This window comes from Sardina pilchardus, chromosome 22, assembly GCF_963854185.1.
Source record: "Sardina pilchardus chromosome 22, fSarPil1.1, whole genome shotgun sequence".
Classification (NCBI taxonomy): Eukaryota; Metazoa; Chordata; class Actinopteri; order Clupeiformes; family Clupeidae; genus Sardina; species Sardina pilchardus.
In genome coordinates, this window is record NC_085015.1 from 6649754 (window position 1) to 6677253 (window position 27500).

Below are 27500 nucleotides of genomic sequence, written 5' to 3' on the forward strand. Positions count from 1 at the left end.
GTTGTTTTGATGGAGAAGAGGGAGGGAGACGAGCAGCAAAACGACCGTGTCACATGAAGACATAAAAGGGGATAAAATGGATGTGCTGTTGTTGTTCACCTGCTGCCCTCTCTGTGACACAGTGTTGCTTGGGTAACTAAGATGGTTGCTAGGGTGTTGCTATGGTATATATGGTGGTTGATGTGCCAAATAAAGCGGTTGCGATATGTTGTTGCTCACATGCTGCCCTCTCTGTGTCACGGTGTTGCTAGGGTAACTAAGATGGTTGCTAGGATGTTGCTATGCCAACTAAAGCGGTTGCTATATGTAGTTGTTCACGTGCTGCCTTCTCTGTGTCACGGTGTTGCTTGGGGAACTAAGATGGGTGCTAGGATGTTGCTAAGGTATATATGGTGGTTGCTATGCCAAATAAAGCGGTCGCTATCTGTTGCTGTTCACCTGCTGCCCTCTCTGCGGTGATGTACTGTGTGTGTTGGTGAGCATGCATGTACGGGGGGAGTTTGGGTTTCAGATTGACTCACAGAGTTGATGCTGGAGTAAAAGGCAAGCTGAAGTTCAAATTATAAAGTTGTCCTTGTCATTCCATTGAGCATAACATCTGTGACACATACAGTAGAGAAGGTCCCAGTCTGACTCTGAGCTCCACTGAAGGAGTGCTCCCCATGTTGACATGCGAAGAAAATGGAAGCTCACAAAGCTGACAAACAAGCAGGACTCCCCTTCTCTCCTCCCCATGCTGAGATGTGTTGACACAGATAGAGCACCATCACCCTTCCAGCCAATACTGACACACACACACACACACACACTCTCTCACTCTCTGCCTCGCTCTCTCACACACACATTCACACACAAACAAACACACTCACACACACATTCTCTCTCTCTCTGCCTTGCTCTCTCACACACACATTCGCATACTGTACGAATAAACACACTCTCTCACACACACTCTCTCTCTGTCTTGCTCTCTTACACACATGCATTCACACACACACAAATGCACACATACACACACACTCTCTTTGTCTCGCTCTGCCACACACACACACACTCTCTCTCTTTCACTCACCCCCCCCCCGGCCCGAACACACATACATTTGCAAACAAGCACACACACACACACACACACACACACACACACACACACACACACACACACACACACACACACACACACACACACACACACACACACACACACACACACACACACACTCACACACATTATTTTCTGGGCGCTAATCGCTGGTGACAATCATGGTTAATGAGATCGCTGGGGTCGTCTGCAGAACGCACCTCCATAATTCAGACCCAGCATGAGCCCTGGGGGTCCAGTGGCTTCTGTTTGTCCAGAGAGAGAGGCTCGGGTCAACAGCGCTTGCCCCCACACCTCACCCCACTCACCCCCCACACTCTCTCCGTTGACACCCGAACAAGCTGTGGGGACCCCAACGTTTGTTTTTTTAAAGGGGCTGGTGGGAAGATGTGTGTATGTGTGTGTGTGTGTGGGGGGGGGGGGGGGGGGGAGTAGCTTTTGTCCCCATTTACTTGCTCCAGCTGTAGGCTGCTGCGATTCTTGTCTTGCCTCCATTGTGAACAGGCCTGTTGTTAGTCCATTAGTGCCCTGATAACCACCCCCCCCCCCCCCCCACCCCCCCCCCCCCCCACCCCCCCCCCCCCCCACACACACACACACACTCTTAATCCCGCTGCCACCTTCACTACTCACTAATGTTATCTATGGGTACGAGGAGTAGCCGGGGTGGGGGGTATGTTAAGGGGCGGTGCAAACAATTTAGTTAATCCATTAACCACTAATTGTCCCCACCTTTCCCATGGCTGGGATGGACAGCATGTTTTGAATGGGTGGGGACTGGTAAGGGGGTGTGGGGGGATACACACACACACACACACACACACACACACACACACACACACACACACACACACAGGGGTGCGGGGGGACGCTGGGATGTATTTAAGGCCAGTGTGGAGGGTGCGCTGCATACGACTGCCAGAGCGCGGCCTACACACTGAGCTGCTGGACTGCTCTACGAAGGCCACAGATCGTTTTCTACAAGAGACATTGACATTGACATTTCTGTCCTCACCTTCCTCCAGTGACACAGCGCTGTTTATTGGGTCTGCACTGGCTCTGTCTGGGATCAATCCTCGATTCTCGTCATTTTTTTAAGGACAGCAATTCAACGGATTCCATCTCTCTCTTTGTCTCTGCGAAGACCGAATTCAACTGTCTGTCTCTCTGCGAGGACAGAGTTCGTCTGTCTCTCTGTCTGTAAAGACCGAGGTCATCTGTCTCTCTCTCTGTAAAGACAGAGTTCATCTGTCTGTCTCTCTCTCTCTCTCTCTCTCTCTCTCTCTGTCTCTGCGAAGACCAAGGTCATCTGTCTCTCTCTTTCTGTCTGCGAAGACCGAGTTTCTCTCTCTCTCTCTCTCTCTGCAAAGACCGAGGTCATCTCTTTTTCTCTGGAAACCCCGAGGTCATCTGTCTCTCTCTCTGCGAGGACTGCGTTTGCGGAGTACCCCGTCCCCGTGGAGATGAGTGCGGTGGGCTCGAGGTCAGTGCTGCGGACGCTGCTCTGCGTGTGTGTGTGCCTGTCGGCGGCGCACGCCCGGATCTGGGCCTGGATGCTGGCCATGCCGCACGGCCCTCCCGAGGACGGCCCGCTCCGACCCCGCCACAAGGAGCTGGAAGACCCGCTCCGACCCCGCCACAAGGAGCTGGACCACCTGCCGTCCAGCCACACTGCAGACCCGGTAGGTCAACATGCACGCAGACATTACATTACATTACACTACATTACATTACATTACATTACGTTACATTTGGCAGACGCTTTTTAAAGGTATACTATGCAGGATTGGCGATTTCATCGCCGGTTTCGCTTTTCGTTTTCGCTCGTTTTATGCTTGTATATATAATGTTGTATTGTATATATTATATTACATTACATTACGTTACATTTGGCAGACGCTTTTTAAAGGTATACTATGCAGGATTGGCGATTTCATCGCCGGTTTCGCTTTCACTTTTCGTTTTCGCGCGTTTTATGCTTGTATAATGTTGTATTGTATATATTATATTACATTACATTACATTACATTACGTTACATTTGGCATACGCTTTTTAAAGGTATACTATGCAGGATTGGCGATTTCATCGCCGGTTTCGCTTTCACTTTTCGTTTTCGCACGTTTTATGCTTGTATAATGTTGTATTGTATATATTATATTACATTACATTACATTACATGACGTTACATTTGGCAGACGCTTTTTAAAGGTATACTATGCAGGATTGGCGATTTCGCTTTCACTTTTCGTTTTCGCTCGTTTTATCCTTGTATATATAATGTTGTATTGTATATATTATATTACATTACGTTACATTACAATACGTTACATTTGGCAGACGCTTTTTGAGTACAGCGACTTACAACATGATAAAACGTTTTAAAGCACCACTTAAGAGTTTTTTTGTACCTTAAAATAATGTTTTCAAAATCAGTGGTTCTTCAACTCGTAACAGGGTGAACGGCACTTCTGTATTCGCTTTGTGGCCCTCTATCGGCTATAACCGTACCATACAGTACCGTACCAAAACCGTCATAGTGGGATATCGATCTCTGTCAGATTGGCAAGCAGTTCAGTTCCAATGTAACGTCACTTTCTAGGTCTGCTTAAAGGGGGATTTTGCCCCCCTCCCCTTTGCGAAAACAGAATGCGGAAATGTTCCAACGTTTGCGCCTCTCGCTCCGCTTTAACCCTCTCTGGTGCAATTGCCCGGAGGAGGAGTTACACAGCAGACCTGGGAGGTCAACATGCACGCACACAGCCTGGTGGTCTAGTTCTCCAGGGCTGCAGGCCTCAAGCCCCTGCTGGGTTGCATATTGATTAACTGCAAGGCAAAGGCAAGGCAAGGTTATTTACTGTACCTCCACCAAGGAGGTTATGTTTTAAATGGGGGTTTGTCTGTCTGTTTGTTAGCAAGATAGCTCAAAAAGTTGTGGATGGACAGATTGCTCATTGTGCATGAACAGTAAAAATCTATGAATGATTTTCTCAATGGTCCAATATGACGGTGTTGCTATTGCAGACACAGTGAAACAGTCCAACCCTTGCCATCATTAGAATCGTCCAATCTTTCATATGACACTTCCTTGCTGTTAAGGTGGAGTCTGTTTGCAAGCACTGTAATCGTTACTCTATTAAGGAGGCTGCAAGTGATTTACAATGACAAGTAATGATAGCAAACTGTGTGCTAAATTGCAGCTTTTAACATCCAGTGTTTGTTTTAACGAAAGTGAGGAACTAAATGTTTTGATTCGGTTCATTCGGCTCTGTAACCCCTGAGACTAATGACAGCAGGTAGGGAATATACACAGAGCCCACACACACGCACGCACGCACACACACACACACACACACACACACACACGTACCCACACACCACACACACACACACACACACACACACACACACACACACACACACACACACACACACACACACACACACACACACACACACACACACACACACACACACACACACACACACACACTTCGACATATTTTACTATTTCACACACAGCACAAGCTTCACTATTTCAACACTCTGCGGAGTGTAGCCGAGCGTTTGTTTATAGTCCTCTCCAGGGCGCACCTCCACTGAATCCACTAAACTAAGAGTCCATTTACAACCAAAGCTTGTCCACACACAGCAATCACACAGCACCGTTGACTCAAGTGAAGGTCCTGCTGACCTATAAGCAATTCTCCTTGTTTATGCTCTAGTTTAGTGAGCAAACAGTGAGAGGAAATGACAGTATGTGTGTACCGTATGTGTGTGTGTGTGTGTGTGAGAGTATTTCATGTCTACAGTATGTGTGTGTGTGGGTGTGTGTGTGTGTGTGGGGGGGGGGGGGGGGTGGGGGGGTGGTTGGTTGTATATCCCTGTGTGTGTGTGTGCGTAATGTGTATATATATATATATATATATATATATATATATATATATATATATATATACTGTATGTGTGTGTGCATGTGTATATAGACTTTATGTATCCTCATCTACAACAGCTGGTTCCGCCACAACAGAACATGGACGTTTTGGAAGCTGCAGTCAAATCAACACACACACACACACACACACACACACACACACACACAAAGGAAAACATGGGATAACGTTAGTCTTTTTTCTGCAAGGGGCACACATCTCAAAGGTTAACGATAGGTGCTGGACCCAAAGAGAGCTTCAATGGAATCAGTGTATATTTATGAAAACATTGATTCCATTGGAGCTTCAGGGTGCAGACTTTTTACCTCCGCCAAGGACGCAGAAACACAACCTGACCCTGGTCATTTTGGATCATTAACACAGAAACACAACCTGACCCCAATCATTTTGGATCATTAACACAGAAACACAACCTGACCCTGGTCACTTTGGATCCCTACAGGTGGCCTGCGAGCATGACCGTGCGTGTGGAAAGGGCTTCTCCTGCGACCGCCATTTTGGCCGCTGCGTCCCGCTGAGACAGGAGGGTCAGTACTGCCGCCGGGACGGCCAGTGCGTGCGCGGCCTGCAGTGCATGTTCGGGAAGTGTCTCCGCAGCATCCCCGCAGGACAAGAGGGTAAGGAGGAGAGGGCAACACGGGGGGACTGCGTCAGGAGAATTTAGGAGAAGAGAGAGAATTATTCTCCATCGTGTACACAGCCAGGCATTAGTTATCGGTTAAGTAAGTTATATACTGTAAGACGAGTATTGTGGGAGATACTGTAATGACTAATTGGAGATTGTGTTAACTATGCAAACACTGGCCCCAGCCGTGGCGCAACTGGCTGGGGCACCTGCAGCGCACGCCGGCGACCCGGGTTCGATTCTCGCCCCGTGGTCCTTTCCGGATCCCACCCCGATTCTCTCACCCATTCGCTTCCTGTCTCTCTCTACTGTCCTGTCAAAATTAAAGGCACAAAAGCCCAAAAAAATAAACTTAAAAAAAAAAAAAAAAAAACTCTCACACACTCTCTCTCTCCTCCTCACTATCAGGTGCCAGGTGTAAGGTGGACAGGGACTGTGGGCCGTCCATGTGCTGTGCCCGTCACCACGGTGAGCAGGTGTGCAAGCGGAGGCTGGCGCAGGGCGAGGGCTGCTTCGTGCCCGACGGTGGACTGGCCTTCAGCATCAACCAGATCTGCCCGTGCCACGAGGGACTGCTGTGCCGCCGCGGCATGGGGGACCAGCCACGGAGAGAGTGAGTGTGTGTGCCCCCCCCCCTGCAGCTCATGGCTGAAAACCTGCACAATTATCTCTCCTGCTTCCTGTCCACGTGTTGCAGACATTTTATTCATTTTATCAACATACAACAACAACAACAACAACAAAACATTCTCCAACCCTACACTGAAAACATTAATGAAATGTCTCCAAATGTCTGAACCGATCACAAACTGACTTATCGACGAGGCGCACCTGGCTCATTGGTTGAGCGAAATGCGTACAGTGTCATTTGAACTACAGTATGTCCATTGATCATGCCTCTTGTGCAGCAGAGATACAGCGTAGACTCCCCAGACTAATGTTCAATCTTAAAAGACTGAGCTTAGTCTGGTGATAGCCAGACTAACAACATGGTGCTTTGACTTTACTATCTGTGCTGTCTGTTGCTGACATAGGCTGCAGTTGTTATTTTTTTTTTCCTGCAGCTGAAACAGGGTTTCCAAACCTCCATGTGGTCTGTAGGGGGAATCTCTGCAGCAGATGTGTGCAATGCTTACGGGAAAGTGCATGTGTAGCTGCTCACTGCTATAGGTTCAGAGTGCAACATGCCAGTAGTTATGACTCACGAGTGAAGCAACGGAACACACACACACACACACACACACACACACACACACACACACACACACACACACACACACACACACACACACACACACACACACACACACACACACACACACACACACACACACACACACACACACACACACACACACACACACACACACACACACACACACACACACACACACACACACACACACACACACACACACACACACACACACACACACACACACACACACACACACACACACACACACACACACACACACACACCCCTCCATAATTCATGCCAGTGCATAATGGGAATAAAACGACAGTTTTGTCAAGTTAGAAAAATGTAAGCTGTGATTCCATGGTAACTTATAGCGCAAGCAGTCACAGATGGCTGTAAACATTGTCTAAACTACTCACAGTGGAATAAAATCAGATGAAAGATTGTTGAAATTGTTCCAAGGGAATTCCACAGCACGGAGGATTTTGCATATACTTTGTGGCTCAAAACTCTTTTCTGGTTTTCTTCTTCTCAGGACAGAATTTGTGTACAGTCCTGAACTGACCACCTGGACCTGTCAAACCTCAAAGCCCTAAAACTAAGAGAGCATCATCATCATCAACAACAACAACAACAACAACAACAACAACAACAACAACAACAACAACAACAACAACACACACACATGTATTTATTTATCAACATGCTGCTGTATATTCTGTGGGTTTATTGTATATATTTGATTGTATATATTAATTAAAAAGATTTATTCATATACTGTATATGTCATATGAGATGTTGAATGGAATGTTCCATGAAGGTAATTTGTGTTTACTGTGTCAGACTATAGGTTAATGCACTCTTCTTTACTGTTACAAATGAAAACAAAAACCTTTTGTTTTCAAAGTAGTTATATTAAACGTTTCTTTAAATGGACAGTATGAACCCTTTATTCTTCATTGTGCTCAATTTTCCAACTCCCATCTGGTTTTGTTTTGTTCTGTTCTTCACTTTTATAAAGTGACCTTGGGTCTGAAAAAGCCACTATATAAATGTCACGTATTATTATTATGATGCAACCTAGAGAAAAGTTGAAGAGTGGTGCTGTAAATTTGCATTGCAAATTTTCCCCAACAAAAGTTTAAAAATGTCAACAAACAGCTAACACAGCCTACAATGTTGCAGCATTTGGCTTCTAAATTCAAGACATAAGATACATTTCAGACATTACAAGGCCTATCCTAAATGTTTATCTGACAGAATGATTTATGATCAAGAAGTTTCCTGGGCACTGCACTGAAGAGTCTCAAGGGAGGCGAACAACAGAATGAACAATAGAATGAGCTCAGATAGATGTAATGACTCAGAGCTGTCAAGCTGGATCTGCAGCTGATGCTGACAGTTTGCCATTTGGATCTGTTGAGTTTTAAATTTGGTTAACTGCAAATGTCTCTCATGATGGCATCACTGGGAAAATACCCCTGCTAAACCACATTGAATTGGGAGGGATTGAAACTTTTGTTTTGGTTACGCGCGGTTTTTCTGGGTAAATAGTCCCTATGTGCCAGAATGCTTTCTGGCGCGGGAGCTAATACTCTCCACACACCAGTTCTGGAGTCACCTTTCACCCTCTGGAACCTATCTTTTACTGTCTATGTCTGGAACTCGTATCTGATGTAGCTCTGCCACTACAGCAGGTGGCAGCACCACATGTTTGCGTACCTAATAATACTACGACAGAAGAAGAACCTATTAACAACGTCCATGCGAATGTCAACTGTATGTGTTGACACTTTTTGTTGCAAACTTTGTTGATGCCAAAACGCAAAGATGTCGGCAATGAATTTTGGAAGTAAATCGTTCCGCCCTCGTGCTCCGGACAAAGGCGCTTTTCCTCTGGATCATTTTGGTGAGTTAACGATGATGGGTTTGTGGTTGGTTATCTAAGCTAACACCTGTGCTATTGGTTATTCAAGCTAGACTTCGATGAAGTTCATGTAGGCCTACTTCTCAGCATTGGTTAAAATGTGTTATCCGTCAGTGTCATATTTATATTTTATTCACAGTTATGGTAACAACGATTGGCAATGATTGAGGAGTGTTGAGCATGTAAAGACTTTGTGTGTTTCGAGGAGGAGTGTTGAGCATTTAAAGACTTTGTGTGTTTCTGTAATCAGATATTTTCTCCTTTCACTGTAGGAGAATGTAAAGCTTTCAAAGAGATATTTATGCGATGCCTCCAAAACAACCGCCACGATAACTCCAAGTGTCGACTGCAGTCCAAAGACTACCTAGAATGCAGGATGGAAAAGTATGTTGTACAGCTGATGGAGTGATGTACTGCAACCAGAATTCAGAGTTGTTTTGACAGTTGTAAGCAGAAGGGCTAACAACGTTGGGCAATTGTAGGCTAAAGCTACTCTTAACAAAAAAAAAAGAAAAAATAACTGCACTTCAAGGATCAATTTATGCGTAGCTGCTAGATTTCTGAGTATCCAAATCACAGTTTTCGTAGCCTGCCAAACTCACTACCTTGTTTTATTTCAAGGAGATTCTAGGTGGGCGTGACCTGGCAGGCTACAGTTTCGAAGGAATTATTTGCCGTTCATATGCAATATTTTGGACATGAAAACTGCACTGCACTGACTACATTGTACTTCACCTAACCGCATAAATGGTATATTTTGGACATGGAAATATCATTGTGCTGCATACACTTCAGATAAACGGCATAAACAATATAAATCTAACTGCAGCTATTTTATATAAGGGTAGTATTCCCAATGTCCATTGTAGCAGCAGCACACACTAAAAGGTTTTGCTGTCCTTGCAACTATCACACCATTACTGTTCTGCACAAGGTACACTACACGTATATTGCCAAAAGTATTGTCATAAGTCACCCGCCTTGGCGGCGCATATGAACTGAAGTGACATCCCATTCTTAATCGATAGGGTTTAATATAACATCGGCCCACTCTTTGCAGCTATAACCGCTTCAACTCGTATGGCAAGGCTTTCCACAAGGTTTAGGAGTGTGTTTATGGGAATGTTTGACCATTCTTTCAAAAGCGCATACATTTGTGAGGTCACACACTGATGTTGGAGGAGACAGACTCTCAGTCTCCGCTCTAATTTATCCCAAAGGTGTTTTGCTTCTGTCGGGTTGAGGTCAGGACTCTGTGCAGGCAAGTCAAATTAATTCACACCAAACTCTGTCATCCATGTCTTTATGGACCTTGCTTTGTGCACTGATGCACAGTCATGTTGGAACAGGAAGTGGCCATGAACAGTTCCCATAATCACACTCCTAAACCTTGTGGAAGGCCTTTCGGTAAGAGCTGAAGCTGTTAGAGCTGCAAAGGGTGGACCGACGTCATATTAAACCCTATGGATTAAGAATGGGATGGCACTTAATTTCACGTTTGGCAATATAGTGCATTTGCATCTCTAATAGATATTGTTTGTGGTCACAAATTTTAGTTCTTGTCATCATCTTCTTGCTTGTGTTGTGTAGCCAACTGATGGCGAAGGAACCTTTGGAGAAGCTTGGTTTCAAAGACCTCATGGATCAGCCCAGCACTGAGAAGCCGGAGTCCAAACCATGAGGATAATAGGCCCTCTCGCCCCGAGAAGCACACCAATGCAGACATGCTAGCCGATGCTCCTCAATCTTGTACAGAAATTGTGTTGATGCGTGTAAATTATATTCCCCAAAGACTGTATATAAAATATATTGATTTAAACAAAGTGTTTTGGGGTTTTATTTATTTATTATTGCTATTAAAATGGAGGCCATGACACCCATCATGTCACTGACTAAATGCTTAAATGCTTCAGACCTATTAGCTGAACCAGACACATATTTAGCCTGCTGAGTTGCAATGGAGTCGTTGGTTGACATGCTTTAAAGATATGATAGTCTTCATTTTTCTCCCTTATTTTAAATGAATCATTATGGTTTTTGAATAGCAAAAACATCTGTCACTGATATTTATACACATGGCTCACCAACACAGAGTTTTTTTTTTTAATTGATTTTATTTTCAATATAACACATAAATCTACCAATGACAAAGTCCATCAGAAATCACATTCTTATACATCGGACAGTTCTGCACCACAAATCTCATATGGTAATAGAACTCAGCGACAGCATCATGCAGTGTGTTTGTTGTAGAGGAGCTGAACAAAAAATATGGTTAAAAAATAAAAAAACACATTTGTTTTACGAGTGGGGGAAATACTAAAATAGTACTTAAAATGTTTCCTTTTTTTTATCTATACAAAGCCTTTCCCTCATGTACAATACTCAGTTTTTAATAAGCTGTAAAAACACGAAAATGTTCCTAGAGGGAGAAATACATCACCAGGACAGCGTTTTGAAAGCAAACGTTGCCCCTTTGTAACATGGCCGTCAATGGAGAAATGAGAAGAGAGTGGAATTGTCATTGACAGGCAGCTTATCAAACACTGAAGGGTCGCACTAATGCTCACTCAGCTCATGGGTCACGGGGTTCGGAGAAGTCAACCGACAACTACTTGGCCAGCCTGCAGGTTTTTTTTTTTTTTTATCGAGACGAGTTGGAGCTGGAACGCGAGCGATGGCGTCTTCGGCCAGGAGAGCGAGATCGGGAACGGCGACGGACTGGAGACCGTCGTCGAGGTGAGCGGGACCTGGCGGTAGTGAAAAGGACGAGGAATGCGGTTATGATAAATGCCAATGTTGCAGAGGTGCTCACTTACAAAAGCTTATGTTCACCTTGTCAAGAACAGAGTGGATTTCAGACTCTGATGGCCTGGTATGCTCAGCAAATGAACATTTGGTAGTTACTGCATTTACATGGCCACACTAGGGGCCTACCGTAATTTCCCAACTGTTAACCGCGGCTTACACATCGATTTTGCAAAATTTCTTCAGCTATGAGGTTAATGCACGGGGTCGGGGGCGGTAAATATGGTTTTAATATGGTTTTGTTAGTTTTAACTGGCATAAAACAGTGTCCTGCGGCTTATACACAATGCGGCTAATACACTCTAGAAAATAATGGGGCCAGTACTGGTTCTTTGACTCGCCATGGAACCATCCAGAGATTTAAAGAACCATTTCAGCACACGAACACGGAGAATTACTGTAAAAAGCACACACACACACACACGGCCGGCGGAGAACTCACCTCCTTCTCATCCGTGGGGGGGTCCTGCGCCACATGGGGGGCGGAGGGGGCATCCTGCGGGGAGGGGAAGGCCGGCGGGGGGGTGGACGCACTCTGAGGGCCAGCACTGCGGTGGCCGTGATCTCCTGCCCATCAATCTGACCTGCACATCAAAGACAAACGCCACCATCATCAAACAGAAGAACTTACAGCTAGAGGAACGTCCTTCTTCCACCCCCTCCTCTTTTTTAAACTATGTTTTTTGGGCTTTTTATGCCTTTAATGATAGACACAGTGGAGAAAGAATGACAGGAAGTGAATGGGAGAGAGTGAATGGGGTGGGATCCAGAAAGGACCACGGGGCGAGAATCGAACCCGGGTCGCCAGCGTACGGTGCAGGTGCCCCAGCCATTTGCGCCACAGCTGGGGTTACCACCCCCTCCTTTGATTACCCGTGATCACACAACACACACAACACACAACTTCTGCACTTATATTTGTCCACATCATTGTAGTATTTATTGTTACCTACTGTAAGCTAAGGTCTCCTTTGCAAGTAGTTTGACTATTATTCCTAATGTTACTAAACAAGAGATGTCAGGTGACTGCATATCCTTGTATCTGTCTTGTGAAACCTATTTTTTACAGTCTATGTGTGAAACAAACAAACAAAAAAAAAATCAGGATATGGATTCAGATGTCAGAAGACCAAGACATAGTGACTCTACAACTTGTGTGACAATTTGACGTAAATCCGACAAGCAGTTGTTAAGCTATGTGAGCAGACATGTAGAGGCTGTGAAGCTGCACATTTTCATTTCAGCCGTCTGTCCACCACTCATCATCATACTAACTAAACACCAGAGTCTGTGAAACTGGGATTTCACGATGTATATATTTTACGTACTACACAGAAATTCTGCTTAAGGTGTTTGTTTTTTTTTTGTCTTAATTCCTGTTAATAGTTATATTATTACCACTTTTATTATTTTCTTAAATCCTTTAAGTCATCCATAAACATCCACAAAATAAATTTCCAGCATAACTGTATTCAAATTACCAAGTGACACACTTGGCAGTTCACGCTGAGCCATAACGCTGAGGCACTTCCTCTCAGCAGTAATATCCGTACGATTTACTTAGATTGGGTAAACCCATGTATGTGCTTGAAGGCCTTCTTCGCCTGTCTAACTCACCTCCATCCATGTGCTTGAGCGCCTTCTCCGCCTGTCTAACTCATGCTCGATGGTGTTTAAAGCCCCCAATACCGTGTTCCAAGCAGCACTGCCATCCTGACCCTAACCTTAACCCCTGACCCTAGTCTTAACTCATGCCGAACCATAGCGCCTTCCAGGCAGCACTGCCATCCTGACCCTAACCTTAGCTCATGCCTAAACATAGCGCCTTCCAGGCAGCGCTGCCTTGAAGACAACGCTGAGGGCTTAAAACACCAAGAACCCGCGTCTGGTTAGGACATGGTGTAACTCACCTCCATCCATGTGCTTGAGGGCCTTCTCCGCCTCGTCGGCCGTCTCGTACTCCACGTAGCAGTAGCCCTTCGACAGGTGGGGGTGGAGCCTGTCCATGGGCATGTCGATCATCTTGATCTTCCCATAGGTGGAGAAGATCTCCTGGATGTGCTCCTGCAGAAGACAAGGACAAGATGGCACAGAGAGTCCGTCAGTCTGATGCACTGTCTATATGAAATGATGCAATATTGCTAACAAATGGTAATTTGAGCTAGCCTGCAAAATCCAGACCCTGGTAATCTAGAAAGATTATGACTGCTCTATCCCATCTGACTCCATACAGACACCTGTGGAGAGCCATTTGTTTAATGTGTATTCTAACTTCACTCAGGGTTCTTTTTCTTGGCTTCACTGCAACATGCTGGATGCACGGATGTCTATCAAATGCGTCTGTGCATAGCTCATCATCGTCTTGCTTTCCCCCCTGTTCTGTTTGTGGTCCCCTATCTGAGGCAAAAATCAGGTCGGTAGTTTCCAGGCTGCCTTAGCAGCGTGAATCAATTCGCGTGAAAGGCAGCATGGGAATACCCAGGCTAGTGCAATCCCTGACTGCAGCTGCAGCTGAAGGCAGAAAAGGTTGAGAACCACTGCTTTACAGGTACAGGTAACTGAACCTCCAACTCTAGGGCAGGAGTACCTTGATGACGTTCCTGGTGAGGCGGCCGAGGTAGACCTTGGTGGGCCTGGGGCTGGGGCTCCTGCGGCGCCGATCTTTGTCGTCCTTCTTCAATGACTTTGACCTACAGTACGCATGCCAAGAACACTTTACAAGGCCGTCTTTGCGTGGCTGCACTTTGCAATGTTATGTTATCTTAAATATTTTACAAAATACATCCATCGTGATACATTTAAATTCTAGTCTGTACGTCTATGAAAACACCTACGTATCCAAATTCAACCAAAATGATCTGACATAATAATAATAAAAAAATAGGCATGCCAGATCAACAAGTTTGTGCTGTATGTGCATCAAGGCAAAAACTCTCAGAAGTGCTATTTATATATAATATATCCTTGAATTTCCCCTTGGGGATCAATAAAGTATCTATCTATGGTCACTTTGGTCAACTGTTGTTGTTTTTAAAATAATATACAAATAAATTGACATTGACATTGACATCTATCTATCTATCTATCAATCTATCTATCTATCGAGTGTGGAATAAAGGGGCGTGGTCTGGGCACACGCGTACTTGGAGCGAGAGCGTCTGCGGTTGTCGTGGCGGCGGCGGTTGGGCGTGGGCGACCCCGAGGAGCTGGAGGAGCTGGAGGAGCGAGAGCTGGAGGATCCCGAGCGACTGGACGCCGAGGAGGAGCTGGACCCGCTGGACGAGCCCGAGCTGGAGCCCGAGCTACTGCTGGAACTGGAGCTGCACCATCACACGTCCGTCAACAACGATGGACATACAAACAAACAAACAAACACACAAACACATATGATATCTGCACAGACAGATTTGTGGAGGGGCCTTTTAAAGGCCATGTTGGCATCCTGTGGCATCAAGGGGTGCCTCTCAACCTCCCTCCTCGATTCTCGGTCCTCCAGGCTAATTCCCACTGGTCTATAACTAAGACTGGATAGACGATCCCATTGTTCCCACTCCATCATTCTTTATCTAGATCAGTGGGAATGAGGACAAAGGAAGGAAGGAAGGATGCATAAAACGACAAGTGAGAGGCACCCAAGGCCTTGCCAGTGTCGGGCAGCGAGAGAATCCTCACCTGCTGCTGCCTGTGGAGGCACTGCGGCGTTTGCGCCCCTTCTCTCTGCCCCTCTCCTTGTCCGCCCCTTCTTTGGTGCTCGCTTTCTCCTTGCCTCGCTCTTTGGTCTTGTCGTCCGAGCGATCCTTCCTCTTGGTCGGCGACGGAGCCCTGACGGAGTGGATGCAAAAGGAACACCGTTTTTCAATTTACAACGACCACAATGAATTTGACTGTGACTGGCATTTGATGTGCAGACAGCCTATGGCTATAGTTGATGATGATGTAGCCTATGGCAACAAATGGCTGTTTTAAAAATGCAAGCCAGCATTGCACAGCACACATTGTTCACTCACAATTTATGCAACGAATAACTGGTCATTTGTTCATTTAAGCCATATGACTTTACTATGAACTCTTCATTCTAATGTTAATGTTTATTGATTTAATTGTAAATCGCTTTGGACAAACGTGTCTGTTAAAACATCAACACAAACATAGTATATTAATCAGAATTAATTAATCGGGTTCACATGAAACATAAGAACCTACATAATAAGGACCCATACATATTTTGGGATGCAAGTAATGGTCTCAAGTTGCTGTGTAGCTTGCTTGCTTGTGAACATCAGAATATTGCATGCACATGTCTCTCTTTTTCTGCAAGTCTAGTTTAAACTACATGCGCTCCTATCAAGTGAGTCGTAATGGCAGTTACGAATTTACAAAATATTAAAATAATTGGACACACCAACCATGAACTATTTCAAAAGGTAAACCTACCACAAATGCTATAATAAGGCTAGGTCGAAATGTTTCGGAAGTTGGTTAAGTTCGATGAGTTCATAGTAAGTGAAATAGTCTATTTCTAAACAATATGAGTGGCGCTGTCCACTTCAAAACAAACAAATTGCATGCATGTTGATGCTTCGGTCGCATATTTGTGTCACACTTTATCCGTGTGAAGCTCACTCATTCATAAACAGGGCTAACCTTAGTCCATTTAGCTTGGCACCTTTTAACTTCGGTCTAAGTTCGGTTGCAAAGACCAGCACGACGTCAAATTATAAATTGTTAAGTCTCGAGGCATATCTGGTTGAAATAGCCTAACCATCATATGGCAAGAGACTTAGACATAACATTTTAAAATAAGGACGCAATAAGGTGGGCTGATGCTGATAACGTTCGTTAGCTAGCTGGTATGAAATAAGGTTAGCCTTGTGTGTTACATTAATTAATAGCAATCCCTATTTCAAATTTACACGTATGTAATAATAAACCAGATTAATATTCATCACTGGATGTTAAAAGTAACCAACAACCTTGCTAAGATATGTATTTTAGCTGAAACAAGAGCGACTTACATGTTCGAAGCTTCGTTCTCTAATGTCACTGTCGCTAAATGATGACGTTTTACTTACAGTAGTAGTACAGAGACAACATGAAGTAACAGAAACGCTGTCAATGGAGGTGACCGGCGTGAATCGTTCTGAGGTAACTTACTTAACCATCTGTTGTAGCACAGGGGCGACTATCAATTGGACGATGGTTGAATGTTTGATAGGCTACGTGTAGCAGCAAAATGATTTTAATCGGGAATAAATGTAATCTTTAGAACCCGGTTGAAGGTTCGTTAGGCTATTCGCTAAGGCAGGCTAGAAGAAGAGGTAGGCTAAATGCAGTGAGACCTGTAGCCTAGTCCTACAGTAGGTCCATAGACATAGGAAGACCACTACAGTGTGGACAATGAAAGAACTGACTCTAGCACTGACTGTGTTCTGCACTGCGATTGGGGGTACATTACAGTATGGCTACAACCTTTCCATTATCAATGCTCCCACAGCACACATTCAGAAATTCATCAACGACACATGCTGGGAGCGCTGGTTTGTCTCGCTCGAGCAAAGTCACATAACTCTGATATGGACAGTCATTGTGTCTACCTATTCCCTTGGGGGTCTATTTGGAGCGTTACTTGCAGGGCCCATGGCGGTCCGCTTCGGCCGTAAAGGTGCTCTTCTGCTGAACAATGTCTTTCTGTTCTCAAGTGCTATATTTGCGCTGACCAGCCGAGCTGCTCGTTCCTTTGAGATGATCATACTGGCTCGGCTGCTCGCGGGCATCAACGCTGGCGTGAGCATGAACGTTCAGCCCATGTACTTCGGCGAGAGCTCACCCAAGCATCTGCGCGGAGCGGTCACCTTCTCCTCGGCCGTCTTCACTGCTTTCGGCATCATGCTCGGACAGGTGATGGGCCTGACCGAGATACTCGGGTCAGAGCCCTGCTGGCCTTACCTGCTGGCCAGCAATGCGCTTCCTGGGCTGTTCCAACTCCTCACGCTGCCCTGGTTCCCAGAAAGCCCGCGCTACCTGCTCATCGACAGGGGGGACAGGGAAGCCTGTAGCCAGGCGCTTAGGAGGTTCCGGGGCTGCGCCGTCTCCGAGGAGGAGATGGAGGAGATGCTCCAGGAGAAGGAGCTGGCGGCGGGGGCCAAGGCTCGCTCCCTGCGGAACCTGCTGTCCGACCGGAACCTGTGGCCACAGATCCGAATCGTCATGGCGGCCAGCAGCGGCATGATGCTTTGCGGCAACGACGCCATCTACTTCTACGCCTCCTCCATCTTCCAGGAGGCCGGCATTCCCGCAGGCAGGATCCAGTACGTGGCGATCGGCACGGGCGCCTGCGAGCTGACCGCTGCCGTCGTGTGCAACCTCCTCATAGAGCGGGCGGGCCGGCGGCGGCTTCTCATGGGCGGCTACGCGCTGATGTCGTGTTGGGCCGTGGTCTTCACCACGGCCCTCTGCCTGAAGGGCACCGTGCCGGGCATGCCGTACCTGAGCATGGTGTGCATCTTCGCCTACATCCTCAGCTTCGGCATGGGCCCCGCCGGGGTGACCGGCGTGCTGCCCTCCGAGCTCTTCGACCAGCTGGCACGGCCCTCGGCCTACATGGTGGCCGGCTCGCTGATGTGGCTCAACCTCTTCGTGGTGGGCACGGCCTTCCCGTTCATCGTGAGCAGCCTCGGGCAGTTCTGCTTCGTGCCCTTCTGTGGCGTCTGTGTGGCGACCTGTGCTTTCATGGGCTGGAACCTTCCGGAAACTAAGGGCAGGTCTCTGGCCGAGATCACCGCTGACTTTGATAAGCGTAACCAGAAAGATGAGGGGTCAAAGGTTAAAGGTGAACAAGGCCTGTCAAATCAAGAAGAGGCTCTTGAACTAAGTGTGAAGTCTGAGGAAGAGCCAGTGGACGTAAGTCATGTACTGTGTGAGGGTTGACTCCCTCTTGGAATCCTGTTGTGTGTTTGTGAAGGCAATCATTTGCTACAGTCCTTTCCCTAAATGGCTGCGTTTATGCAAATAGGAATAATTGCTGAATGACCTAAAGGCTGCTTGAATTGTTCTTTGAAGTTCATTATATTTTCATATCCAAGTAAGGCTTGTTTTTAATTGTATTTATTGATGTATGTACTGTATATTAATGGGGATATAGGCTATCTCAGGTGGTTGGATTTTGTACTGTGTTTATTTGGTTTTCTTTTTTTTATAGGCCTATAATTAATTATTCAACCCTTTTATGCAAATCCCAAATGCATTGCCGAATCACCAGTATTTTTATGTCATTGTTTTTAATTGTATTTTCTCCAAGTAAATGTATATTATTTTATTCAATATGTATACTGATTGTATTATTCCTGCATGTAATAACCAAATAGTACTGTGTTTCTCAGTCTACTGAATCCATGAATGCTGCTTGATGCTGTGCCTTAACACCAAAGCCATTTTACTTGAATGCAAAGTTTATAAAGCCTGAATAGATCTGTAGGCAGCTGGTGGCACGATTGCACTATTAAGGGCCGTTCACACCAAGAATGATAACTATAAAAAAAAATATCACTCTCGCGTTAATATGAATGATGAAGTTCACACACAAACTAGAAATGATAGCGACATGAAGAACGATATCATTGGGGATCACTTTCGGACCGATTTTTAGAACAATAAAATGCGAACAACCAGTCAGAACCCATCCAATTTTAGCCATCACAGTCTTTAACAAGCAGAGAAACGTTCTTATCGTTGGTCAGTGTGGACGCTTTAATCGATATTGTTATCATTCTTGGTGTGAATGCCCCTTTAGACTGAATACCAAATTAAAGGGATATATTGCACTTGTTATGACGTGTTAATGCACTGTACATGTGTTGTTAAGAGTAAATCAAGTTTTGCTCATCTGATGATCTCATTAAGCAAACAGCTTTACCCTCAAAATGCTAAGAGAGCAGTATTGAGGCAAGATGAATGAGAGGTACCTGTTGTGACTGCGAGGCCATTGAAGCATTGAGTGATGTTGACGAGATTTGTATTAGCCAGGACATTTAAATGAATGGACAAAGTGCAAAGTCTATCAATAAACAATAAGTTCTCATGCATTAACTATTTTATGGCATATTCCACTAAGCTGGTTCATCAATGTGCTCAATTAAGGTCTTGCACGTGGTGCTAAGTTAATAAACTAGATTGGAGCTGCGGTCCAATAGCGTCTGTACCACTCCTGGGTAACCATGGGGACCAGGGATGGAAACCAACTCAACATCACCTCCCATCACATCCCTCTCTTCCACTTGCTTCCTGTCAATTTTCACCATCCTGCCTGAACCGCGGGCAAAACAGCCCAAAGATACTTTAAGAAAGTTATTACATTAGTTCAGACTTCAGACTTTGCACATTGCCTATTATTCACATTATGGGCCGTTGTGTCTCCCCCTGCTGGTATTACTGTGTACTGCACTGTAGGCCTGCAGTGGAGCTGTGGCTGGGTGATCATCAGCATGCTGTGTATCTGTGTAGCCAGCGTCTCGTAGTGTCTGCTGTTGCTTATACTGTGTGTTAAAAACTCTCGCTCCAGTTATAAGTAAATGGAGTTGCACTGTGGCACAACTGCCTATAGGGCCCGTACACATTCGGGCCCAAGTCCACATGGGAACCCAGGTTTGAGTACAATCTCACCCCGTCTCTCTCTCTCTCTCTCTCTCTCTCTCTCTCTCTCTCTCCCACTCAGTTCCTGTCAGTCTCTCACTGTCCTGTTGAAATAAAGGCTCAAAGATGCCCTGTTCTTTGACACCAGTCCTCTTGTCTGTTATGATTGCTTCTGCTCTCACGTGTTTCTTAGTGATTTTACATGATGTATGTGTGCTCTGGGGCATAGTAAAGCCCTGGGCCTTATATACAGTATATATGTAATGTATAAGTTGTGTGTGTGTGTGTGTGTATACCGTATATGTGTGTGTGTGTGTGTGTGTGTGTGTGTGTGTGTGTGTGTGTGTGTGTGTGAGATATAGCCTGCCCTAGTACTTATCTGAAGAAAGAAGAAAAGGCTACAGCTCTGCAACCTGACGGCTTTGTTGTTCATTTGGAGTAGCATATATGTGACCATTCAAAGCGAAATCAGTCGTTTTGCGCACAACGTTATTTTGAGAAAATCAACAACAACAAACTTCCGGGTTAAAATGTTGAATTTCACGTTTTCGCATAATTCGACTGTATACAGTCTACAGTTTCATATCGTGAACGCATTTCACGGAAAAACATACGTTTTGACTGTTAAACCCGGCGAAGATTGAACACATTTGCTGTCATTCCTGTTGAGCATGCGCCGCTTAAAAAGGCGATTTCTCCTCTTCTGGCATATCGTGACAGGAGAACCATGTCAACTTTGGATGTGGTTATCTTAGCGATAGTTTGTGTAATACCCTCGATATACATATCGTTGGAAAGCTTAGTTTATGGCCGTTCACGTGAGCACAATAACTTAATTTAATAAATTTAACCGAAACAACTGGTTCCGCTTTACAGGGTCACATATAGTCTATAGGATTCATCTCTGAGCCAGTGATGGGGCGTAATGTAGTAATAAGATGCCCTGTTCCTTTACGCCGTCCTCTCGTCTGCTGTGATTGCTTGTGCTCTTTCTTTCTCATCAGTGGTTTTACATGATGTACGTTACGTGTGCTCTGGGACATAGCACAAAACCCTGGCCCTATAGTCCCCCCTTCCTTTCTCGATGCATGTACTTCAACAAGTTCTTGGCCAACTGTACACATGGATCTTGATTACCAAAGTCAATAATTAACTGTAACATACTGTAGCTTGCCCTTAGTAATAACAATCTGCTTCTGTCTGCACTCATTACCACACTTTAACCCAGATGCTTACTGTTGCAAAGTAAAAGACAAACTTACAGTTAACCATTAATTCTCCAAACAGCTATATCATAGACATTTCCGATATACAATGCCCAGTGCTGGAATGCAGGCCTAACTCAATCTCAATTAGGTCCCCTGTTATTTCTGTGTATATTATGAACCATAGCACAGCATGGTCAAAGCTATCAATCTGATCAAGTTAAACAAGGATACTTTGGAATTCATATAAACCATTTTCCTCAGAGGGTAAGCTCACTACCTGTTCTAACACAGAGGGCCAGCTATGCCTGCTCTAACACAGAGGACCAGCTCACTACCTGTTCTAACACAGAGGGCCAGCTCACTATGCCTGCTCTAACAGAGGGCCAGCTCACTATGCCTGCTCTAACACAGAGGGCCAGCTCACTATATAACTGCCTAGGGTCTGCTCAATGCCTGCTCAACACAGAGGGCCAGCTCACTATGCCTGCTCTAACACAGAGGGCCAGCTCACTATGCCTGCTCTAACAGAGAGAGTCAGCTCACTATGCCTGCTCTAACAGAGGGCCAGCCAGCTCACTATGCCTGCTCTAACACAGGGCCAGCTCACTATATGCCTGCTCTAACACAGAGGGCCAGCTATGCCTGCTCTAACACAGAGGGCCAGCTCACTATGCCTGTTCTAACACAGAGGACCAGCTCACTACCTGTTCTAACACAGAGGACCAGCTCACTATGCCTGCTCTAACACACAGGGCCAGCTCACTATGCCTGCTCTAACAGAGAGAGTCAGCTCACTATGCCTGCTCTAACAGAGGGCCAGCCAGCTCACTATGCCTGCTCTAACACACAGGGCCAGCTCACTATGCCTGCTCTAACAGAGAGAGTCAGCTCACTATGCCTGCTCTAACAGAGGGCCAGCCAGCTCACTATGCCTGCTCTAACACAGGGCCAGCTCACCAGAGACTCGGAGTAACCATAAATAGCTTAGTGCTGTGAACAACAGCAGTCTACCTTAGTTGAATATTAATCCATTAATCATAGGCTATTGTAATAATACCATTGTAAGATGTGTTTGCTTTGTCTTCATGCCACATCAATGTGAAATGTAGTTCAACATGGAAATAGCTTAATTAAATAATACTAACAAAAAGACTTTAGCATTCCCAAGTAGCCTGGCTAGCACCTACCACTTCTCAAATGTGGGTCTTAGTTTCCAGACTGCCTTAGCAGCGTGAAAGAAATCACCGCACAAGGCAGGATGGGAACACCCAGGCTAATTCCCAAGTATATTTTATTCAAAATGTGTGAACTCTGAACTCTGTGCCTTTGCATACACAGCTCACGTTGTGAACAAGCAATATCCTACAAATAATGTGAAGTTCTCAAAGTGTGTTGAGTTTTTTGCATTTCCTTGTGTTTTTAGAAATAGTGAAAACAACAAAAACATAAATAGTATAACAAAGTATAACATGAATGTGTATATCTCAGAAAATACAAGGAGTTGTTGTACTGTAGCCTACATCAAATGTCTGATATTAGACTCAGGTGAAGGGAGGTTGCCACATGGCTTGGGTATTCCTATAAAATAGGCCGGCTAATGCCATTATATATGATACCAGCAAAAACAACCATTTAATTATTGTTATTTATGAAATGACGTAGACTTCATTAAACATAAAGTCATTCCATGTGCTCATCCAAATGACAATCGTAGCCTACTTTCAATTTCGGTTTTCTGCTTTCACTTTAAGGAAGGCGCCTTGGCGCTATCGGAAATCAACATGCTGTCGTCATCTATGGTCGTCATCTGTCTGAGGGACACCTTACCACCGAAACATGTAGGCCTACAGTACGCTATCCTGGGCTCGAGCAGTAGGCTACCTGAGAAATGTGTGGCTTTTCTGAAGAATTCTGAATAATGACCCCCTGTAACCTCAACACTGTCACTATTGGCCAAACCAGAATGGAACGAAAGCAAATTGCCGATAGCCTATCCACACGTGGACATTTGCGATAAGCTAATTTAATTAGGAGTTAGATGTTAGATGTTATAATAGGCTAACAGAATGGGTATTTATCACAAATAATGTTTTCATATGCACAGACCAGCGATTTTTTTAACACTAATTCTTATTAGATTAGATAAAATGTTATGGTAGAACATTTGTGGAGGCAAATAATCAACATTGCATTTGTTTTGTTTTATAGTCAATATGTCCAAATCCAAAATATTCAAGTTTCTACCTTATCCGTTATTGATTCATAGCCGATATTATCCACGTTTAACGCTGTCCGATACGGCTGTTAGCCAGAGCGCAGTCAGCGCACCAAGTGACGTAGCATCAGGGAATTCCGGAAGCGCCTCCCTCACCTGTCTCCCAACTGGAAAGTGAAATTGAGGCTTTCCATAGGTAAGTTTTGAATTCGGTATACTGAATATAAATTCCAACACTAACACAGACCATGGCAGTGCAACCCAGTAGAATACAATCTGAGATATTGTGTTTTAGCAGTAAACACTTCAGTTGTGTTATAGCCTACAAAGCTTGCTCAAGAATATCAGAATGAAGGCGTTCTTCAGTGTGTGTACTTTTGTGATGCTTGTCTTGCATCAGACCCAAGGTTGTCCATGGATGCAGGACAAATTCCCGCAGTATAGCAGGACATATTTGACCTTGCTGGAAGAGATGGTAAGTGTTATTTCGAATCTCTGATATATCCTGGTTTTCACTATTATGTTCAATACTAATTCACACATGTTCTCCAGTGATCCTAATTTTTCTATGATTTTACAGGGTGAGAAGATAACCGAGGACAGCGTGGGAGTTCATTTCCCTGATGAGCTGTACAGACTTGCAAGAAAGTCACAGGTAAGCAGCATAAACTAAACAACAAGCAATCAACCAATCAGATGGTTGAAAATAAATCACTTTCAATATATGATAACTGAAATGGACTCTACTTAATGTTTTCCCTGTTGAATTCTGGGATGGTTGTCACTGATGTCTGTCTTGACTCCTCCTGTTGTCTCCACAGCCTGAGAGGATCATCAGGTTCATAGCCCAGGTGCTGGACGAGGTGTCGCTCCTACTGGACGAGGATCTGAACGTCGTGGCCTGGGACCAGAAGAAGCTGAAGGATTTCATGAGCACCCTGGACACACAGCTGGTGGCAACTCAGTCATGTGTGAGTACAACTGAATAAGCTGTATTCTATATGTGCTCTGTCATCATGAGCGTAATATGCTACGCTGTGAACGCCATTGTTGTGGTACACTATACTGACTGCACTATATGAGTACGGAAACATAATATCTTATCAGCTTTGGGGCTGTATGGGTAAAAGATTAAAGTTGAAACTATTTTACACAGTCGTGTGCTTTTATCCACATCAAGTAGCAATGGTGATGAGACTGTATTTTTCCAACTCCATCTGAATGACATACTGTACTGGTGATTTCATGAGCTCCTCTCCTCCTCCTCCAGGGTAATACGACTAAAGGGAATAAGAGACTGCACCTGTACTTCAGGAAACTGAGAAGTGAAACACTGCAAATGGTGAGCACACACAAACACACACACACACACACACACACACACACACACACACACACACATACACACACATACACACACAAACATACAGGCTCACACACACACACGCACACACACACACACACACACACACACACACAGAGAAAGAAAGAGATGACAGGAGTACAGAGTCTGTATATTGATGCCTTGTGGTGTGATGTGTGATTTCAGGGGGACAAGGCCAAGGCCTGGGAGTTGATCAGGAAGGAAGTTCACCGCCACCTGACGAAGGTCGACCTTCTGGCCAGCACACGCCTCTGAACACCAAACCCTGCCACAGCTACAGCCAATGGGACTGAGGATACACCAGGACTACCAAATGCACTCTGAACTTTCTGCTTAAAATGATTCTGAGGTGGTCAAGGCTTATGTAGTGTTACAATCATTTATTTATCAGAATGATGAAGTTGTTATGTTTAACAATACAGTTAAATGTATTTACTTATTTTATTTTGTTTAGCTATTAAATTAATTAATGTATTTCTTTATTGTATACTGTAGCAAAGCAGACAATTGAAACAGACATGTGTTGTATTTTCTGAGCTCTGTAGGTTAACATGAGGTGGTGCCGTTTACATCTATCAGGTGTCAAAATGATTTATTCATCAGATTGATGACATTCCGTGAACTGTGTTATTTATTTTGTAATACTGTTAAATTTATTCATCTATTTATATTTACTGCTGCATTTATTTATTGTAGATGATAACAAAACAAGTGACTGATATAGAAACCCTTTTTGTATATTCTGAGCACTCATTACAATGATTCTGTCATTCATTTTTCGAGCTGTGCATTTTACATAATGATGTGGAAATGGTTACATTTATCAATTGCTACAATTATTTATCACATCTGAGCGATGATGTTCTGTGAAACTGGTTATTAATTTCATAATTATTTATTATTTTTATTTATTTATCCTGGTTTTATTTAATGTATTTATTTATTTTACACTCCAGCAATTTATACAGATTTGTTGCATTTCAATAAAAACATTGTTTATACGACAAATTGTGAAATGCTTACCTTTTCTTACTTTTCTAAAACCTTTGTTTACAAGATTGCTACACTTCTGAAAGGGTTTGGTCAGAGTGTAAAGCACCAATGTAAGTCTGATTTCACTGCTAGTCACACCCCTGCTGGAAGTCATATTTTCAGTGAACCTTGTCTAGACCCACTCTCAATTCCATTTGAGAAGGTCTACGGTATAAGGTCTACGCGCTAACCAGGCTAGAGTGGAAGTCAATGCCAATTCAAATGAGATATTTAAAAACCTACATCACACATCCTCATGAAATCTGGAGGTGATCAGCTATCAGAGCTGTCTCCAATAACCCATAACAATAACATCACAGTGTTAGTCCCTTTGTTTGCTCTGTCTGCTGTCTGTGCTACTGGCGTCATTCTTCTCTTGCTGTCCCATGTCCTCTCTGTTTTGCTAGTTTTATGTCCTTTCACCATTTACTTAATTTATTTCATGAATTTCTTAGAGTGTATGTGCATCTAAACTTTTAACATTTGTTTAAAACAGATGCCACATTTATTTCAGGTTTATTACAGTAATGTGCACTGTCCATGCAAAGAAACCTTACATTTAAATGATTAATAGATTAAATGAATTAAATGTGTACGCGACCCAATCATATGGCTTGTTGTAGTATTGCCCTGACCCTCCCATATTACTGTTTAGGATGCTGCTATAGAGTTTACAGTTTTTTACGATTGTTTACACACTAAAATATTTTTTTTCACACAATTAGCCAAATTTTACTCCAAGGAGCAAAACACCTCCACAGATTTGCACAACATTACACACAATGTCTGCTTCACCCTTTTTGCAAAACATTACACACAGTGATTTGTAAAACTCTACACATATTTCCACACCTTAGACACAGATAAGGATTGTGAGGTTACTTCCTTGTCATTACAAAGCCCCGGATTGCCAATGACTACACCTATGAACGAATTGGATTATCACATCCACCAGGTGTGTAAGCACACATGTGCAAAATTGAAAACGCAGCACTCAGGTGTGCTATACAGTCTTGTTGCTTTTGCAGTAGTTGCTCTTCAGAGTCAAAGTGTATGTACTTTATGCAGTAGTTTTTGTTTGTCTACAGATTTTATTTGTTCAATTGATTTCATTGTTGGTTGATCACTATAACTGATTATGGTTAGAAATACTGTAAGTATTGAAAGAAATACTTGAAATATTCAGTCTACAGCAGTCTTCAGTGTTGTACAGTGCAAGTGCAAGTTTATAGACCTATTTATGTACACTTTCCCTATGTCGAACTAATCATCAAGAATGTTTTGGGTTTGTCACTATTTTTTGGACATCTAAATGATCCCTTACATAACAATGTCTGGGCAAAAATCTAGCACATGCTATTTCCTAATTTTTCTTTTTACAAATGCGTTTTGCATTTATCACTGCAGTGTGAAACTGGCTGC

General features: G+C 44.2%; 5 protein-coding genes across 5 annotated transcripts; 4 read left to right on the plus strand and 1 right to left on the minus strand.

Annotated features, from left to right (window-relative positions):
* The first annotated feature begins 2562 nt into the window (after window positions 1-2562).
* LOC134070544 (dickkopf-related protein 3-like) lies at window positions 2563-6292 on the plus strand. The gene is made up of 3 exons (XM_062526930.1): window positions 2563-2781; window positions 5493-5667; window positions 6084-6292. The coding sequence occupies exons 1-3, from the start codon at window positions 2563-2565 to the stop codon at window positions 6290-6292; spliced, it is 603 nt and encodes a 200-aa protein (XP_062382914.1).
* Window positions 6293-8611: 2319 nt separating this feature from the next.
* Window positions 8612-10619, plus strand: LOC134069979 (cytochrome c oxidase assembly protein COX19). The gene is made up of 3 exons (XM_062526155.1): window positions 8612-8785; window positions 9076-9187; window positions 10394-10619. Exons 1-3 carry the CDS (start codon window positions 8707-8709, stop codon window positions 10482-10484), a joined length of 282 nt encoding a protein of 93 aa, XP_062382139.1. The 5' UTR covers window positions 8612-8706; the 3' UTR covers window positions 10485-10619.
* Window positions 10620-10910: 291 nt separating this feature from the next.
* On the minus strand, window positions 10911-16770 carry LOC134070278 (RNA-binding protein with serine-rich domain 1-like). The gene is made up of 7 exons (XM_062526574.1): window positions 16627-16770; window positions 15284-15433; window positions 14755-14931; window positions 14199-14301; window positions 13522-13675; window positions 12054-12195; window positions 10911-11553 (listed from the first exon to the last, which is right to left on the minus strand). Coding segments are annotated over exons 1-7 (834 nt in total). The 5' UTR covers window positions 16629-16770; the 3' UTR covers window positions 10911-11447.
* On the plus strand, window positions 16719-20053 carry LOC134070277 (solute carrier family 2, facilitated glucose transporter member 11-like). Its single transcript, XM_062526573.1, has one exon. The coding sequence runs from the start codon at window positions 17009-17011 to the stop codon at window positions 18536-18538; it is 1530 nt and encodes a 509-aa protein (XP_062382557.1). The 5' UTR covers window positions 16719-17008; the 3' UTR covers window positions 18539-20053.
* A 4027-nt stretch (window positions 20054-24080) lies between these two features.
* On the plus strand, window positions 24081-25301 carry LOC134070545 (interferon a3-like). The gene is made up of 4 exons (XM_062526931.1): window positions 24081-24137; window positions 24243-24317; window positions 24484-24633; window positions 25212-25301. Exons 1-4 carry the CDS (start codon window positions 24081-24083, stop codon window positions 25299-25301), a joined length of 372 nt encoding a protein of 123 aa, XP_062382915.1.
* The last annotated feature ends 2199 nt before the right edge of the window (window positions 25302-27500 follow it).